The sequence below is a fragment of the Phaenicophaeus curvirostris genome, chromosome 19, assembly GCF_032191515.1.
Source record: "Phaenicophaeus curvirostris isolate KB17595 chromosome 19, BPBGC_Pcur_1.0, whole genome shotgun sequence".
Classification (NCBI taxonomy): Eukaryota; Metazoa; Chordata; class Aves; order Cuculiformes; family Cuculidae; genus Phaenicophaeus; species Phaenicophaeus curvirostris.
In genome coordinates, this window is record NC_091410.1 from 10,590,821 (window position 1) to 10,606,565 (window position 15,745).

Here is a 15,745-nt window from a genome sequence, read left to right on the forward strand (position 1 = left end):
TGAGACTTCACTGCCTCCCTAGACCTCCAAGCAACACTCCCTCCTCCCTTAAAAGACATTCAGCTGAAAAGCCTCCAAGCAGTTATGTTCATCGATACCTGCAGCCAGGCTCAAAGGGAGCAGGCAACAGCTTGGACCTAAACAAAAACAATAACAGAAATAGTTCTAATTTATTGGAAAGATTCTATTGGGCCTTAACTGCTAAATGTGCTTTTCATGAGCTGAGGGGCAATTTGGGCTTAGATAGCATTTCAGCAGCTCCTGAAATACAGCCTGGGGGATATGTGGCAGCACTTTCCTACCCATCACCAGAAATGGGGATGACATCTGGCATTGCTTCCACACCTTTAACTGCTCAAACTGCAGCAGGGTCCGGTGGCAAGGACTCAGTCATTCAGCAGCAGTTCAAAGGGAAAGATAGGATCAAATGTTGATCCTTTAGAATTTGCTGGGATGCTTCTGACTGCACAGTGAGCACATATGCTCTTCTTTCCTTAAGTGGATTGATAAGCACTCTGAATCAGTATTAACACATGCTAGATGCTGGGGAATCATCTCCTACTTATGGCAATCACGAGAATGTCCCAGAATCCAATAAAGCAACTGAGAAGATGAGCATCTGGCTGTGGTTGTCAGGCCCCGACACAACAAGATAAATCTATGTAATAAAGAGGTGTGATATTTTTTTTTTCCACTTGAGTCATATGCCATTTAGCACTGGATATACGTGATTCCTCCTCCCTTCAAGGGTTCTCCTTGGGAGGAGATGAGCAGAGCATCCTTCCTCCGGCGGGATGCTGAGCTGCAGTCCCCTGCCCTTTCTCTACTGTAATCCAGCTGCCACGTGCTGATCCCCAATCTCAGCATCACTCAGCCATAGTTCTTCAGAGGGAACTGTGCAAAAAAAAATGCTGTACAGACATCAAACAGCACCTCCAGCCTCAAAATCACCAGGTGAGACCATCTCCCTCTCTGACTTTGTCCACTCCACGCTTCCAGCCATGGACAAAACCGCACAACTCAAGACAAGAGAATCTGCCACACGTTCAGATTTGTTAAAAAACACACAAAGTGATGAAGCAGCAAAGGCTGCTTCATAAGTCAGCCAAAAACCAGTCATTGTGCATAGTGAACACTTTGTGGATTATGCAACAGCGATTCCATCAGGCACAAACACAGGGGCAAACATATGGCTGAACAGCATATTAAACATGCCTAATGGATGCTTCCTAGAAGTAACAGCCAGCAAGTTTTATTCATGTGAAAGGCAGTAGAGCTGAGCTGTATTTAACAGAGGAAAGAAGATAAAAGTAATCTCCAAAGGTCTGATAACACAGACTCTGTGCTCAGATATACGTCAGTATATCTTTATGCAGTAAATGCCAGCATAGCTACAAGGAGGTTTTCCTCAGTTTGGATAGCAACTCATTGGTTTTAAGATCAGAAGCAGCCATTAAAACATCTCATATGTGCTGCTTCCCACCACAAGCCAAAGTGTTTAATCCCATGACTGAAGAGAGTCAGAGGTTTGATAATTTAGAGCCATTCACAATGAGCGACACATCAGCCTTTGCCTACAGGCAAGGGCCAGCCTAGCTGCTCCAGCTGCTCCCGTTGCCAGGACCTTCTCCCACCAAGCCTGCTCTTTAACCCATCCCCTGCCCTCACAAACAAAGTCTGCTCCCATTTTTTTTCCCCCAGAACTTTCTCAGACAACATGCAGAAAATAAGCTGAGGTAAAGCACACATTGGAGGACCTTCACTGCCAGAAAATCCACCCAGCTGGGACCATGTCTTACCTCTGGAAGCCCCAGCAGTCACGGTGAGCATCCTCCCAGGCTCCCAACCCTCTTACCTCACTGAAATGCATCCTTCCAGGAAGGTTTCCAGAAGACTCAGCTGTGCCTGAAGATCAGCTCCTTCTTTTCATTCCATTTTCCTTTGGGCTTTTCCTGAAGCAGAGCTTTTTCTCCTTGTAATTTCCTACAAACATCTGAAAATAAACACCATCAGCATCTGTTTTAACAGCAGCCTCCATTTAAGCAGCATCAAGCAAACCCAAAGTCACAGAATATACTTATAATGTCACTCACAATGTTAACACTGAAATAATGGTAAAAGTCAATTATTATGTAAATTTGTGGTCATTGTTTATTTTTGGTAAGATTAAAATCCTTGGCACCTGTTCCAGGTTTTCAGAACTGCGGATTCAGTTTGCAGAGGGTGCCTGGGAGAGATGCAGATGTTTTCTCCTAGAGAATAACACTGCTTGTTTGAAACACCTTAAAGGCTATGAAACCATCATTGGGGATCCTGGCTTGTGTGAAAGCCAAAGCTTAAAAAAAAAAACCCTAACATTTAGAGTCAAACTCGCCTTATTCTCTTCACAAAGCTGCTGCTTTTCCTCTTAAACCTTTGTTTAAGTTTGATCCTTTCTGTGTTTGAGACCTGCCTGTCTCTTTGTGTACCCATTACCTGGGCTAATGAGTTCCCTTTCTCTCGCCTGGGATCTCTGACAGCACAGTGTTACAACTATATTAACTACATGAAATGTGCTTTTAATGTTCCCACTAGGCAACATTAAAAAGGGGCTTTAAAGTATAAAATTAATGGCTTTGGATAAAATTCAGTTCATACACAATATTTGACTTTAAAAGCACTGTGTAAATATTTAACCAATTAATGCACCTAGTCCCATTGCAGGGAACACTGTTAAGAGGGTTTGGTTCCCATCTGAGACAGAACTTTCCTAAGCATTTGATGCAAATCGCTGCCAACACCAGCAGCTGCAAGGCTGTGCAGAGAGAGGTGCTGTGCTTTTGGGGACCCAAAAGGTCTGACTGCAGAAGCCCAGTGCTCCACGTGGCCAAGCCACCATCCCTCAGCTTAACGAAACTCAACCATTTCACCCGGTTTAGGGACCTCTACACTGTTTAATAGCATAGAGTGTTAGCATTAACCAAGACGACAGAGCGAGGCTGCTGCTGGGGTGCTTTGCTCCACTGAGGTGTGTGCATGGGAAGGAAAAGCGTGTGTTTGTCCAGCCTTCAGAAAACACACTCGTCTCAGTGCCTTTGGATAGAATCATAGAATAACCAGGTTGAAAGAGACCAACTGGATCATTAAGTCCAACCATTCCTATCAAACACTAAACCATGCTCCTTAGCACCTCGTCCACCCGTGCCTTAAACACCTCCAGGGAAGGTGAATCAACCACCTCCCTGGGTAGCTGAATGACAGAAAATCATTTTACTTGTATCAGACCAAATCCATAAAGTATCAAGCCTATAATTAGCTAGAATTAGAAATCCACCCCAGTTGTGTTCCCCCAGGCAGAATCCATACACACCCACATATGCTCGGGTGCTAAAACGATGCTGGTAGAGAAACATGGGATGATCACTTCTCTTGGGGGTGGCCTGTGTGCTCACTGCGAGCCCTTGTCCCTCACAAGGGGCAGGAGCCAACCTTACACCAAGGCTTATTCGTGACCACCCAGATGCCGAGCAAGGAAATGGTTTGTATCACAGTGTCCCTACAGCCAGCTGCCCAAGAAGCCATCCCCTCCCAGCCATGCCAAGCCTCAGGCCCAAATTCCCCTTGGATAAACATATAGTTATATTTTGAATGTGTCTGTAGCTTTTCTGTCTTTAACAAGACAAGAAAACCTGCTGATGTAAGATCCCATGGTGAGCAAAACCAAACGAATGCTCTGGTCCCTACTTCAGCCCTTCCTCTCCACCATCACTCAAATATAAACAAGCTCCCAAAACAACAATGTGGATGTGGCCAAACCCAGTGCTATTTTTGCATTGCTAATGCCCCTCAGAGCCTGTGCCAGCTCTCAGAATAACATCCAGAAGATAACGGGAGAAGCTCAGTCCACACAAAGAAAGAATCAGTTGTCGCCTTATTTTCAAGGAGATTTTGTGCTTGTGATTCCCTGGTGGTTAAGATGTGGTTAAGCAGGGAGCTTTCAAAATGCATCTCCATCTAAAGCTAAACATTGCTATATGAGGAAAAAAAAAAAATGCCAGTGCTTATGAGATCTTGATACTTAGGGATGTGGTAAAATGACAGCAACCTCAGCTATAATTACTGCCCTGTAATCTGCATGTCATGAACAACTACATAATTCAGCAATAGCTGCAATCACTGCACAAGGTTGTTTGTTCTTTGCATTGAAATAAAATGGTGGGGAAGATGGGCAGCAGTTGAGTGCTGTGTAAATATGCGGTAATTTTCAATCTTTTACCATCAATCTACAGACCTTTAACATTTTTCCTGGGCAGGTCTCACACGACAAAGAGAGCCAAGAAGCCCACGGGCTTTTCTCACCAAGCTCCATGCTGAACACCCCCCCAAACTCACCCATCAGCCCCAGTGCAAGCAGAGGGCTGGGAAGAAAGGTGGATCATTTGGAAAAGGAAAAAAAAACTTTAACCACAGTTAAAAATGAGTCTTTTCTCTTGCTGTTCTTTGAACCATTTGGTTCGGAGATGTTTTTAACAGCTTTCAAAGCACAAGAGTGTGCCACCAGGGCTTCCACACCACGGCCAAAGGGAAAATTCGCTATTTTGATCTTGCTTTGGGCACATGGGCTAAATATCCATGCTTTGCGTAGTGAAAGTTACTGAAACTTTTGATTTGGAAACCAGGAGAAGCCCCATCCAACTCATGCAAGGCAGTGCCAGGGTGGAGGTGGTGAACGGACACCTCTTGAACCTTCCAGCTCTGCTAGGAGAGGTTATTACTTCCAGCTACTTATCACATCTTTGCACATGAGCTGGTTTCCTCTATCACTTATTTTTCACAAAAAAAATCCAACAGGTTAGCTCTTCAGCCAAGCTCTGCTCTTTAAAATGCTTACAGCCTGCTGGTACCTCCACTGGACTGAGATGGGAACACTCAGAGAAGGAAGTCCACAGAGAGACCAGACGGACCCCAATCTTGGGCACAGGTGATGCTGAGGGTGACACCAGCTCAGGACCCACAACTGACCCATGTCAAGAACATAGACTCACAGCTGCATGGCAGGAGGCCCCACGCTGCAATTCCCACGGGGCAGGTACAGATCAACCTCTGCACCTACCCAAAAAGAAACCTTTCCATGTCCTCAGTGATCAGGTCCAGCAAAACCAAAGCTGTTGCACAAGACCACACAGGCCTCCTACAACTGCAATTTCCACTGCTAAATCCACATGATTCTGTTGCTCATAATGGATGCTTATTTAATTCCATACAGTTCAAGTCCTCTCAAGCTCTTAGTGCCTGCAAATGCCTCTGTGTGCATATTAGCAGCAGAAATGGACTAAATGGGCATTCAGAGGTCTTACAGATCCTTCTTTCCCAGCACCTCATTTGTTCATAGACTAAAGAGACCTTGGCATTAATAATTACTTATTTTAAATTAAATGCAAGACTAAGGAGAGAAGAAAAATCTTCCTAAGTGTGGCAGACTTCTTTATATCTCACTAAAGCTCCCTCCAGAGCTGTAGCTGTTGGTACTGAGAGAGAAGATCAGCTGAACCAAGGACTTACCACTGGAGCAGAGCAACAAGATGTGCAATAAGAAAGTGACGCCCAGTAGTTCATTGGAGAAATGTGATGCTGTAGAAATACTTTGTCTCCAGCTGAATCCATGTGTGAACATGAATTGTTAAGTGGAATAATTCATTGTGCATTGACTTTCACCACAGGCCCTGAGACTCAAATCCATGTTCTTTCAAAATTACTGTAATTTTCAGCCTATCTCCTGTGATGATGTACAGAGCCAGCCTGAAATTCCCCTGTAGCACTTTAATAAATAGTTTAAACTGAGATATAATTTACTAAGATTTAAGTGCGTGCTCAGGAAGATCTATTTCTGTTGCAGGAACTTGTACTAAAATTGGCATCCCCTCTCTCCAAGGCTCTCTCCACCGAGCACACAGTGCTTGGGTGAAGTCTTCTTGTGCCCTTTCCTGCAGAGGCTTGAAAATACAGAGAGAAAAAATGGTCAGAGGCGTTTTCCACTCTTAAAGGTCCTAAAAGAGGAGAAAAGTGACCTTCTCAGGCGTTGTACAGAGACCCTGGCTGTACCTGTTATCCAGGCTTTCATCACAGCACTTAAAACTTCACACTGCTGGGACACAGCACAGAAGGAGAAAGAGGCATAGCTTCAAGTGACTAATATTGTCCTAAAACCCAGCAAAATATGACATGTAGGAATGATTAGCCACTAGAAATTCCAGACCAGGTTCAGTGCTGACCCCTGCTCACCTGGCTGAGATTAACCAGCTTGTTCCCCATATCCCCTCTTCATAAGCTGCCCCTGACACCCATCCTGGTCCTTTACTGTCCACTTCAACCTGCTTCAGTCAACAGCTTTGTTCATAGAATCATAGAATCACTAGGTTGGAAAGGGCCCACTGGATCATTGAGTCCAACCATTCCTATCAAATGGTTGTTCTAGTGCTTTTCTCAGGGGCTATCGGGAAAACCTGTTAAATTGATGATGTGTGTGGTAAATCAGCACAGTTGTGAGCAGTCCAGGTACTTCTGTATTCACCCTGTTTCCCAGATCAACCTTTCCCCTTCAGACTGCAACTCATTTTCTGCTCTACACAGTGTTGTCTGCCCTGGAGCTCATCCAGTCTTAGTGGTGACTAAGAGTTAATAAGAAAGTCAGGGAAGGACTGAGAGGAAAAACAGCTGAATTTTCTGCTGATAAGAGTCTCCTCCTTCTAAGGCCCATTAAAACTGTCCTGATTATTTTCTTGCTTCAAAAAAATATCTTATTTCTGGTTCTATAGCAAGACAGTGTGTTTTCTGCATCAGCATGAACCAACTCAACAGTCAGGGTTAATGACCCCTAAAGCTGCACTAGAGGGGAGATTAAGTCAAAGATCATCATCCTGGCTCAAGAACCCACATGTAAAATGCTAGAGGCATTTTATAAAGAGATATTGGTACCTAAAAGAAGTCCCAGTGCCATAATTCCACCTTAATTTGATCTGAACGACACGATTGTGCTGAAGACAGACACAAGCTCCTCCCAGGAGAACACACCCAGGCTCAGCAGCATTTCAGCCAGGTGCTAATTTTCAGTTAGTGCAAGAGAATCGCTGATTCTCCTTATTTACATCCTACTGGTAAAAATAACCAACCTCAACATCGCTGTTGACTTCCATCAATGCGAGAAAACAGAAAGCAAAGCTGACAAGCAGTTAAGGACCAAATAGTTCAAACTGGTTTGATGGCAAGAAAGCCAGAGGAGCTGGCAGGCAATCAATCTGGACATCGATTACCCAGAGCCAGCAAACACATCTATTCTGAGATCATTAGAGCTGTTGTCCTCTTGAGATCCTTCCCAGCCTCTCCATTTGTTCTGATTTGTTTCTGGGTTATTTTAAAAATTTATGGTCATTTATTGCAGAATAAGCTATTTAATAAATTCTTGTGGCATAGCTCCCTATACAAGCGCTCTGTTCCAAAATCATTATTTTTATTACCTAATACTGTGGACACAAAAAGAGCTCCCACAGAAGAGTTATTGCGAAACAGCCCGTTCCCATCGGCTGTCCGGCAGCCAGCTGCCAAGCCAAGGTTAACACGACCCTGGTGAGCAGCAGAGATTAATAGAGGTAGGAAGGGGAAAAACAAATACAAACACCAAAAAAAAAAAAAAGAGAGAGATAAAAAAAAAAAACTCAGAAAAAGCTGGGAGGTGATATGGTGCTACAAAGACTGCCTGGGAAGAGGAAGGATTTTCCCCACACTGTGCTCGTGCACACATCTACAGTATCCTTACTTCGTGGGAAGGAACAGATTGCTGCTCTGCAGTTTGCTCTTGACCATCCTAATTCGCTGGTGCTTTTTAATTAACAACTTTAATTGTGGATTGAAGTCAAAAGGGCTTTCCCTCCTCTCCTCAGTTTAACAAAATACCAAAAAAACAGACTGTGATGGAGAAGTTCACACTTCTTCCATTTTTATCCCTTGCAGTTTTGAAACGTAAGGGCATTTCCAAAAAAAAAAAAATCATGATATAGAAAGGAGCTGGAATGAAACACTGATTTTTCTTTATTATTATTATTAATAGTAGTAGATGCATCCAGCTTGAACAGAAACAGAAACAGTTTCTCCATATCTTTCTACTAATAAAATGCCCATGGTTTTCACCGGGACAAGAGAGAATTGTGATAGCCAACACCAGCCAAGATTGTAGAGACTCCTCTAAATGATTTAAAGCCTTGTTCTTGCAGACAAAGAGGACTCAGCCAGCTTCCTCTATGGAGGGGCGTAACGTACAAACTACATTTAACTCATGAGATAAATTATCAGTAGATAAGTTAATGGTGCGAGGGCTTTTAAAGAATAGATACTCTTGAGGAAAAAGGTGTCCCAGATGCTATCACATTCTACCACGCCCTAAAAAACAGAGATTACCAATTTTATTATTTTTTTGTGGTCTGGATGAACTGGTACTGGGCTGGGAGCTGGAGGTTTGGGATCCATCTGTGATTCTCCCATCAATGGAAGAAAGCACAAACCCTTTCATTTCCTCTGGTTTGTAAACAATCATTGTCCCATCCACTGACACACTTCCAAATCCTTATATAGGGAGCCCCACACCAGCCCTCAGTGGTTTTACTACGAAATTGGTGGGCAGATGAGCTATTGCAAGACTTGGAAAATGTGACAGCAGCTTCAGACAGAGGTTCAAACCCTTTGCCCTCATGCTGAGTGCCCAGCCCAGACAACAATAAAGGGAACATCTGTGCCTCTCCCTAGCCCTTCTGCTTGGTTCCCACTGTACTGTCTGCTAACATAGAAAAGAATAATAAAAGTTATCTTTGAAAGCCATTAAAATTAAAAAAAAACCCTCTACAAACAATCTGCATTTTATCTTCTTAATGGCTCTAAAGCCTCCACTTGTATCCAAAAATAATTGCACTCAGCAAGGGTTGAAGAATATTTCTTTTGAATCATGGACCAGATGTTCCACCGAGACCATTCCACAGTTAACTACCAATAAAAGTAATTCAACAAACCAAATACTGATTAAAGAACGCGCACGCAGCCCAGCACCATTTGCAGACAGGAAATGTGATTTGCTGTCATTTAACCTCCAGTGACACAGAGACACTGTTCCCTTCCTCCTTGGCAAAGCGACGCCAGCCAGCGAGCCCGGCTGTTGGCGGGGACCCTTCTGCTTTTACTGTCGTGGAAATCGGATCTCATAAACTCAACGTGAGCTGAGCCACTGGCCAGACAGCCAAGAATCCCCAGTTTTGCTTAAGAGGTCAGTGCTGATTTCCAGTCATAGAATGACAGAATCACCAGGATCATCATAGATCCACCGGATCATCAAGTCCAACCATTCCCATCAATCACTAACCCATGTCCCTCAGCACCTCATCCACCCATCCCTTAAACACCTCCAGGGAAGATGACTCAAACACCTCCCTGGGCAGCCTCTGCCAGTGCCCAATGATCCTTTCCATGAACATTTTTTTCCTAATGTCCAGCCTAAACTTCCCCTGGCGGAGCTTGAGGCCATTCCCTCTTGTCCTGTCCCCTGTCCCTTGGGAGAAGAGCCCAGCTCCCTCCTCTCCACAACCTCCTTTCAGGCAGTTGTAGAGAGCAATGAGGTCTCCCCTCAGCCTCCTCTTCTCCAGGCTAAACACCCCCAGCTCTCTCAGCCGCTCCTCATAAGGCCTGTTCTCCAGCCCCTTCACCAGCTTCGTTGCTCTTCTCTGGACTCGCTCCAGAGCCTCAACATCCTTCTTGTGGTGAGGGGCCCAGAACTGAACATAGGATTCGAGGAGTGGTTTCACTAGGGCCGAGTCCAGAGGGAGAATAACCTCCCTGGTCCTGCTGGTCACACCATTTCTGATACAAGCCCACCCCAGACAAACAGTCCCGTGTTACCCACTCTGCAGAGGATGCAGCTTTGCCCATGCCCTGGGCTGCACGCAGGTCCCCACCACCTTTCTCTAGGAGTTTTGCTTCTTACAGACCCCTTTTTAAGCCCCAAGGGCTGGTGATCATCACCTGGACTTTGGACAAGAGCAGGTACCTGTGCAGAGCAGGGAGCGCAGCCAGAGCCTTCTTGGACCCCATGCAGGGTTTCATGACTTAGTAACCATCCACACTGTCCCTCCTAGGGCAGGAGGGTCTGGCAAGGGGACTGACTGTGAGAACCTGCCACAGTCACCCAAGCCTTTGCTATAAACACACACCAGCTTCAGAGACACTTAAAGGGAGAAAGGCGCAGCAGGAAAGCAAAGCTGCACTGGAAGAGGCAGCCCAGAACCATCCCCAGCACACACCAGCTGCTCTCTTGGACCAGGGAGATGGTTTTGTCTAGTTTGTGCTTAGCAGTACAAAAGCTCATTGCCAAGTAGGAGAGGAACCGCCCGGTCTCCCAAGCCCAGAGCAGCTGAGAGCTTGCTGAGGCCAAGGGGACGAGCCTGGAAGAGCAGCCAAGAGAGGTAGACAGGAGGAAAATGAAACCACGAGCCGATGGGAGCTGCTGCCAGGTTGGATGGGGAGGTGTCAGGGGGTGTTGTGCCTGGGGCATCTCTCACATTCTGCCTTCCTTATCCCGCAGCAAAGGAGGCTTCAGACTTCATTCCCACTTCGCATGTTTCCAAATGCTTCCTTTTATGCTCTATAATTGCATTTTTGTATAAAAAATAAAAATCCTCTGGGGTGAACAGGCCTCCTCTCTCAAAAGGATTCATCTCCAAAGCAAGTGGAGAGGCACTAATTGCCCTATCAGGATCTCCAGGGCTTTTCTCCATATTGTTAATGAACAAGAATGTGTTTTTAATTTAAGCGCTTAGCCCAAATATTTCATTTTTAATTACAAGCTGAGGCAGAACACGAGACAGCCAAGAGCAACATAGAGCACTTCCCTCTCCAAACCGGCACAGCAAAGACTGTGAGAAGATTTCCCACAACCCCGGGGTGAGAAAAATGCAGCACTTGCTAAGGGGAGTCAGGCAGAGAAGACCCCACCAAACCCCCAGCGTGGGGCATTACCTACCCTCTTACCTGGGAAATGAGCCCCAGCAAGGATGGAACGCTGCACCCAGGCTAGAAGATGCACTGCAATAAACACCACTCCAATAAACACCATCACAATTCCCTCTCCACCTGCTCAGAGCACTTTTATAGGCAGCACCACTCCCTGCTTGGCTCTTCCTGACCACACCTGCTGGGCTGGGCTCCCATAGCCAAGGGGCTGGCAGTGACCCCTGCCCACCACCTCCACCTGCAGTCCCTGCCTGTGCTGCCAGATGCGCTGCAGCTGGCAAAGGGAGGACCTGCTGCTCCTCAAACAAGGGGGGAACTCACAATGTGACCTGCCAGCCAGGGAGTTTGGGTTTGGCAGCCAGGCTGGGAGCGGGCACTTGGCCCCAAGAGCAAAGGGGAAAGGAGTGATGAAGCCCCATTAGGGTCTCAGACACTTCCCTGAGCCCTGGTCGCATCAGCCAGCACATCTGTGCTCTAATGGGGACCCTCCCTTATCAAATATCAGGGTGGGATGCAACCACTGAGCCTCCAAGACAGGGCAGGAGCCTGGGCCAGCAGCAGCAGCATCTTCCAAATCACATTGGGGTGTGCAAGAGGAGGGTGGTGGGTGGCTGGCTCCAGAGGAGATCCCACCTGGACTCACAGACAAAGCCCCATGGAGGATGGGAGGGAGCAGCCTGACAGGCAGGGACAGCCCAGCTGCCAAGCCACAGGGTCAGGGAAACAGCGAAGACCTCACACATGAACTCACGTTCCAGAAGAGCTGCAAATCAGCCTGGCTTTTCCCTGGGAAGGTCCAAGCTGCAGCTTTGCCTCTATTCCCAGCCCTGTACAAATGCTTGCCCAGGCTCCCTTGCTCCCTGTGGGTTTTTCTCCCTCCTCACCAGGGATACAACCTGGAATCTCCTGTCTTGAGCAGCTCCACGTGCTAAAAAGCCCTTTCCCCACCACACCGTGGTCTCCCTGTACCCCAGACCACGGCTGCCAAGGGCACAGAGGAGATCTGATATATGAAGGAGAAGCTGGACGTGATGTTCTGAGCCCTGACCAGATCAGCTGCATCCGGACCGGGATTGGAGCCGCAGCATTTGCTCAGACACATCTCGATAGTGAAGCAGCATATGCAAAACTTGGCTCCTCCAATTCATATTTTTATTTTCTTTGTAATGTTGTGTAGCTGCCTTGGCATTTAATCCTTGTGATTAATAACAGAGAGAAAGGAATCGTTCTCCTCTCTTTCTGCCTTTTACAAACATTTTAATCTGCAGGGTGGGACTGGGTCAGTTCTGTAGCATTTCAAGTAGAGTAAAAAGACAAAAAGCACCAGACAGAGGCGTTTACCTTTTGGCAAGCAAGACGTGTCTCAGAGGAAGATGATTTTTAAATCACAACGTGTGAAAGAATTCAAATTACATACTTGCATCTCCAAATATTTCAAGTTGGGCATCTGGAAAAACAAGAGGAATATCTTCTGTTTATTAAAAATGACTTTGAAAATGACCTGGCTGGTTACTCTCTGAAATACAAAGAAAGTCTTTTTTAGCACAAGATGTCATCATACATTTATTTAAAGCTTTAATGATATGTTTTGGAACATCAGCTATGCCTGAATATTTCTCCATTGCAGTTGTCTGAAAGAGGAAGGGGTTTTTTTTTCTTTTTGTCTTAAAATAGTAAATGAGGCCAATTATCTCATGGTAATTCCAAGCACTAATTTGATTCCGCTTTAGCTGCCAGTGGCCTATCAAATCAAGTTTTGCAGGTTAATTTTAGGAACACACCTACCTTTTTCAGCCCGCTTAGATGAAGCAAAGCTCATCTTCCAACACAGCCGCTGCACCCAGTCCAGACACAGCCCAGCAGCAGAGCAACAAAATAAGAAACTAGAATATGATGAGACGAGCTCCAGCAGCATCCCCCTCCTTCCATGGGACTCCAAGCCACGGCTGAGCCTGGAAGCAGAGCTGGGCCAAGCCCAGGTAGTCCTGGCATTGCAGGAGCATCGCTTTGATGCTTTAAATAATAATGAGAAAAGCGATTTTGCATTCCAGCTCGTTAGGAGCTGGCAGGCACTAATACTTTGGGAAGGACCGTGGTGCTTGAATTTATTACAAATCAATGGGATTGATTTATTATTTTTTGTTTCTTTTTAATTAGCCTCATTAGAAGCGAAATGATCTTCCTGTGGAGCATGCTAATAACACAAAGACACAGCCCCAGCTGATGTTTTGTTCCGGATGCATTTGTTCGGAATTAGCGTTGCAAACCAGGAAAGATTTAATAACGGTTTCTGGGAGAGATTAGCAACAGGGAAACAGTTTAGGGAGGATTAAGAGCGAAGCAAATATCAGCCAGTTTTTGGATGGAGCGTTTGTCAAAAGTTGCTCTTTAAGTTTAAAGCGAGTCAACGAATGCCCTTCAGAGGGCTGGCAGCCACCGAGCAGCGTTTGCTCCTGGTGATGCATTCAGGCCTGTTGAATTCAAGAGTTTCTGAACTTCAGTTGGTTCAACTCGCCTTTTTTTAAATAATAATAGAAAAAGAAGGATCCTACGGTTAGACACAGGCCGTTGCTTATTATCAGGCTTATGACGACATTGGTTTGGAGAAGCTGCCAAGCTCCCTGGCACATGGAAGGGCTGAAGACCATGGATTTAAGCGTAGAGCGTGCTGCTGCAGTACAACACCCCTTTGCTCTCTCCTAAGCTACAGAGCCAGAGGGCTGGAGATCATTTTCCCCCTCTTTACATTCACTTTTATGTCCTGAAAGCTTCTGCTCTGCTTTGATGCCAGGAGGATCAGCTCTAAGGCTGGTGGCAGCCCTTCCCATCCTTGAGCGTGACCTCCATCCCTGAGTCTGAGCCCCCATCCTTGAGCGTGACCTCCATCCCTGAGTCTGAGACCCCATCCTTGAGTGTGACCTCCAGGCCTGAAGAGTCTGAGCCCCCATCCTTGAGCGCGAGCTCCATCCCTGAAGAGTCTGAGCCCCCATCCTTGAGCGCGAGCTCCAGGCCTGAAGAGTCTGAGCCCCCATCCTTGAGCGCAAGCTCTATCCCTGAGTCTGAGCCCCCATCCTTGAGCATGACCTCCATCCCTGAAGAGTCTGAGCCCCCATCCTCGAGCGCGAGCTCCATCCCTGAGTCTGAGCCCCAATCCTTGAGCGCGAGCTTCATCCCTGAGTCTGAGCCCCCATCCCTGAGCGTGACCTCCATCCCTGAGCCTGAGCCCCCATCCTTGAGCGTGACCTCCATCCCTGAGCCTGAGACCCCATCCTTGAGCGTGACCTCCATCCCTGAAGAGTCTGAGCCCCCATCCTTGAGTGCGAGCTCCAGGTCTGAAGAGTCTGAGCCCCCATCCTTGAGCGTGACCTCCATCCCTGAGCCTGAGACCCCATCCTTGAGTGTGATCTCCATCCCTGAAGAGTCTGAGCCCCCATCCCTGAGCGTGACCTCCATCCCTGAGTCTGAGCCCCCATCCCTGAGCGTGACCTCCATCCCTGAGGAGCCTGAGCCTGCTCTCGAGGGTGCGAGCCCCCACCCTTGAGCCCCCCTCCCCACGCACGACTCCCCTGCTCCCCTGCCCGCGATCCCGCAGCCCTCCCGGGGCGGCTCCGCTCGGTGCCGGGGCGATCCCCGCGGCGCCTCCCCCCGGTCCCCGCCCCGAGGTGCCCGCGGCTCCGCCGCTCCCCGCGCGGCTGCGGGGCGATGCCGGGGCCGCGCCGGGGCCGCCGGGCCGCGCTGCCGCTGCTGCTGCTGCTGCTGCTCGGGGCGCTGCTCCTGGCCGATCTCTGCCTCCACCTGTGGCCGCGGGCGCGGCGGGAGCTGCCGGGGAGCTGCCCGTGCGCCGCCCGCCCCGCGCCCCGCGCCCCCTCCGCGCTGCGGCGCCTCTTCGCGCACCCGCTGTACCGCGCGCAGCCCCGCGCCGCCGAGCCGCTGCTGCCCGCCCGCTCCGCGCTGCGCTACTACCGCCGGAGAGCCGCGCGATGGAGCAGGTGCGTCCCGCGGACCCCACCCCGGGCTCCCCCTGCTTGGGTATCTCCCGGGCACCCCCTGCCCGGGCACCTCCCGCTGGGGCATCTCCCACTTCGGCATCTCTCGGGTACCCCCTGCCTGGGCACCTCCCGCTAGGGCACCTCCAGGCTACCCCCTGCTTATGCACCCCCTGCTTGTGCATCCCCCACTTCAGCGTCTCCCACTTGGGCATCTCCCGCTGGGGCACCTCCCGCTGGAGCATCTCCGGGGTACCCTGCTTATGCACCCCCTGCTTGTGCATCTCCCGCTTCAGCGTCTCCCACTTGGGCATCTCTCAGGTATCCCCTGCTTGGGCACCTCCTGCTCGTGCATCTCCCACTTCGGCATCTCCCGCTGGGGCATCTCTCAGGTACCCCCTGCCTGGGCACCTCCTACTAGGGCATCTCCGGGGTACCCCCTGCTTATGCAGCCCCTGCTTTTTCACCCCTTGCTTGGGCATCTCCCACTTGGGCATCTCTCGGGTATCCCCTGCTTGGGCATTTCCCACTTCAGCAGCTCCCACTTCAGCATCTCCTGGGTACCCCCTGCTTCGGCACCCCATGCTTGTGCGTCTCCTGCTTCAGCATCTCCTGCTTCAGCATCTCCTGCTTGGGTATGTCCCACTTGGGCACCTCCCCCTGGGGCATCTCCGGGGTACCCTGCTTATGCACCCCCTGCTTGTGCATCTCCCACATCAGCGTCTCCCACTTGG

The 15,745-nt window shown here is 48.4% G+C and overlaps 1 protein-coding gene and 1 long non-coding RNA gene across 4 annotated transcripts in view; one reads left to right on the plus strand and one right to left on the minus strand.

The window, feature by feature from the left end:
• Window positions 1-15,745, minus strand: part of LOC138728808 (uncharacterized) — a 17,918-nt gene continuing 2,173 nt past the window's right edge. Inside the window, exons 2-4 of one of the 3 annotated variants that reach the window (XR_011338765.1) lie at window positions 12,367-12,472; window positions 1,856-1,993; window positions 1-137 (exon numbers count right to left, since the gene is read on the minus strand). This is a non-coding gene — a long non-coding RNA (uncharacterized lncRNA). Of the gene's footprint in view, window positions 138-1,855; window positions 1,994-10,063; window positions 10,144-12,366; window positions 12,473-15,745 lie in introns of those variants that run through there. The other 2 variants (XR_011338767.1, XR_011338766.1) reach the window with 2 other exon arrangements.
• FAM20A (FAM20A golgi associated secretory pathway pseudokinase) overlaps window positions 14,728-15,745 on the plus strand; it is a 15,189-nt gene continuing 14,171 nt past the window's right edge. Inside the window, exon 1 of the mRNA XM_069872424.1 lies at window positions 14,728-15,014. Coding sequence (XP_069728525.1) covers window positions 14,728-15,014 — 287 coding nt within the window. The remainder of the gene's footprint in view (window positions 15,015-15,745) is intronic.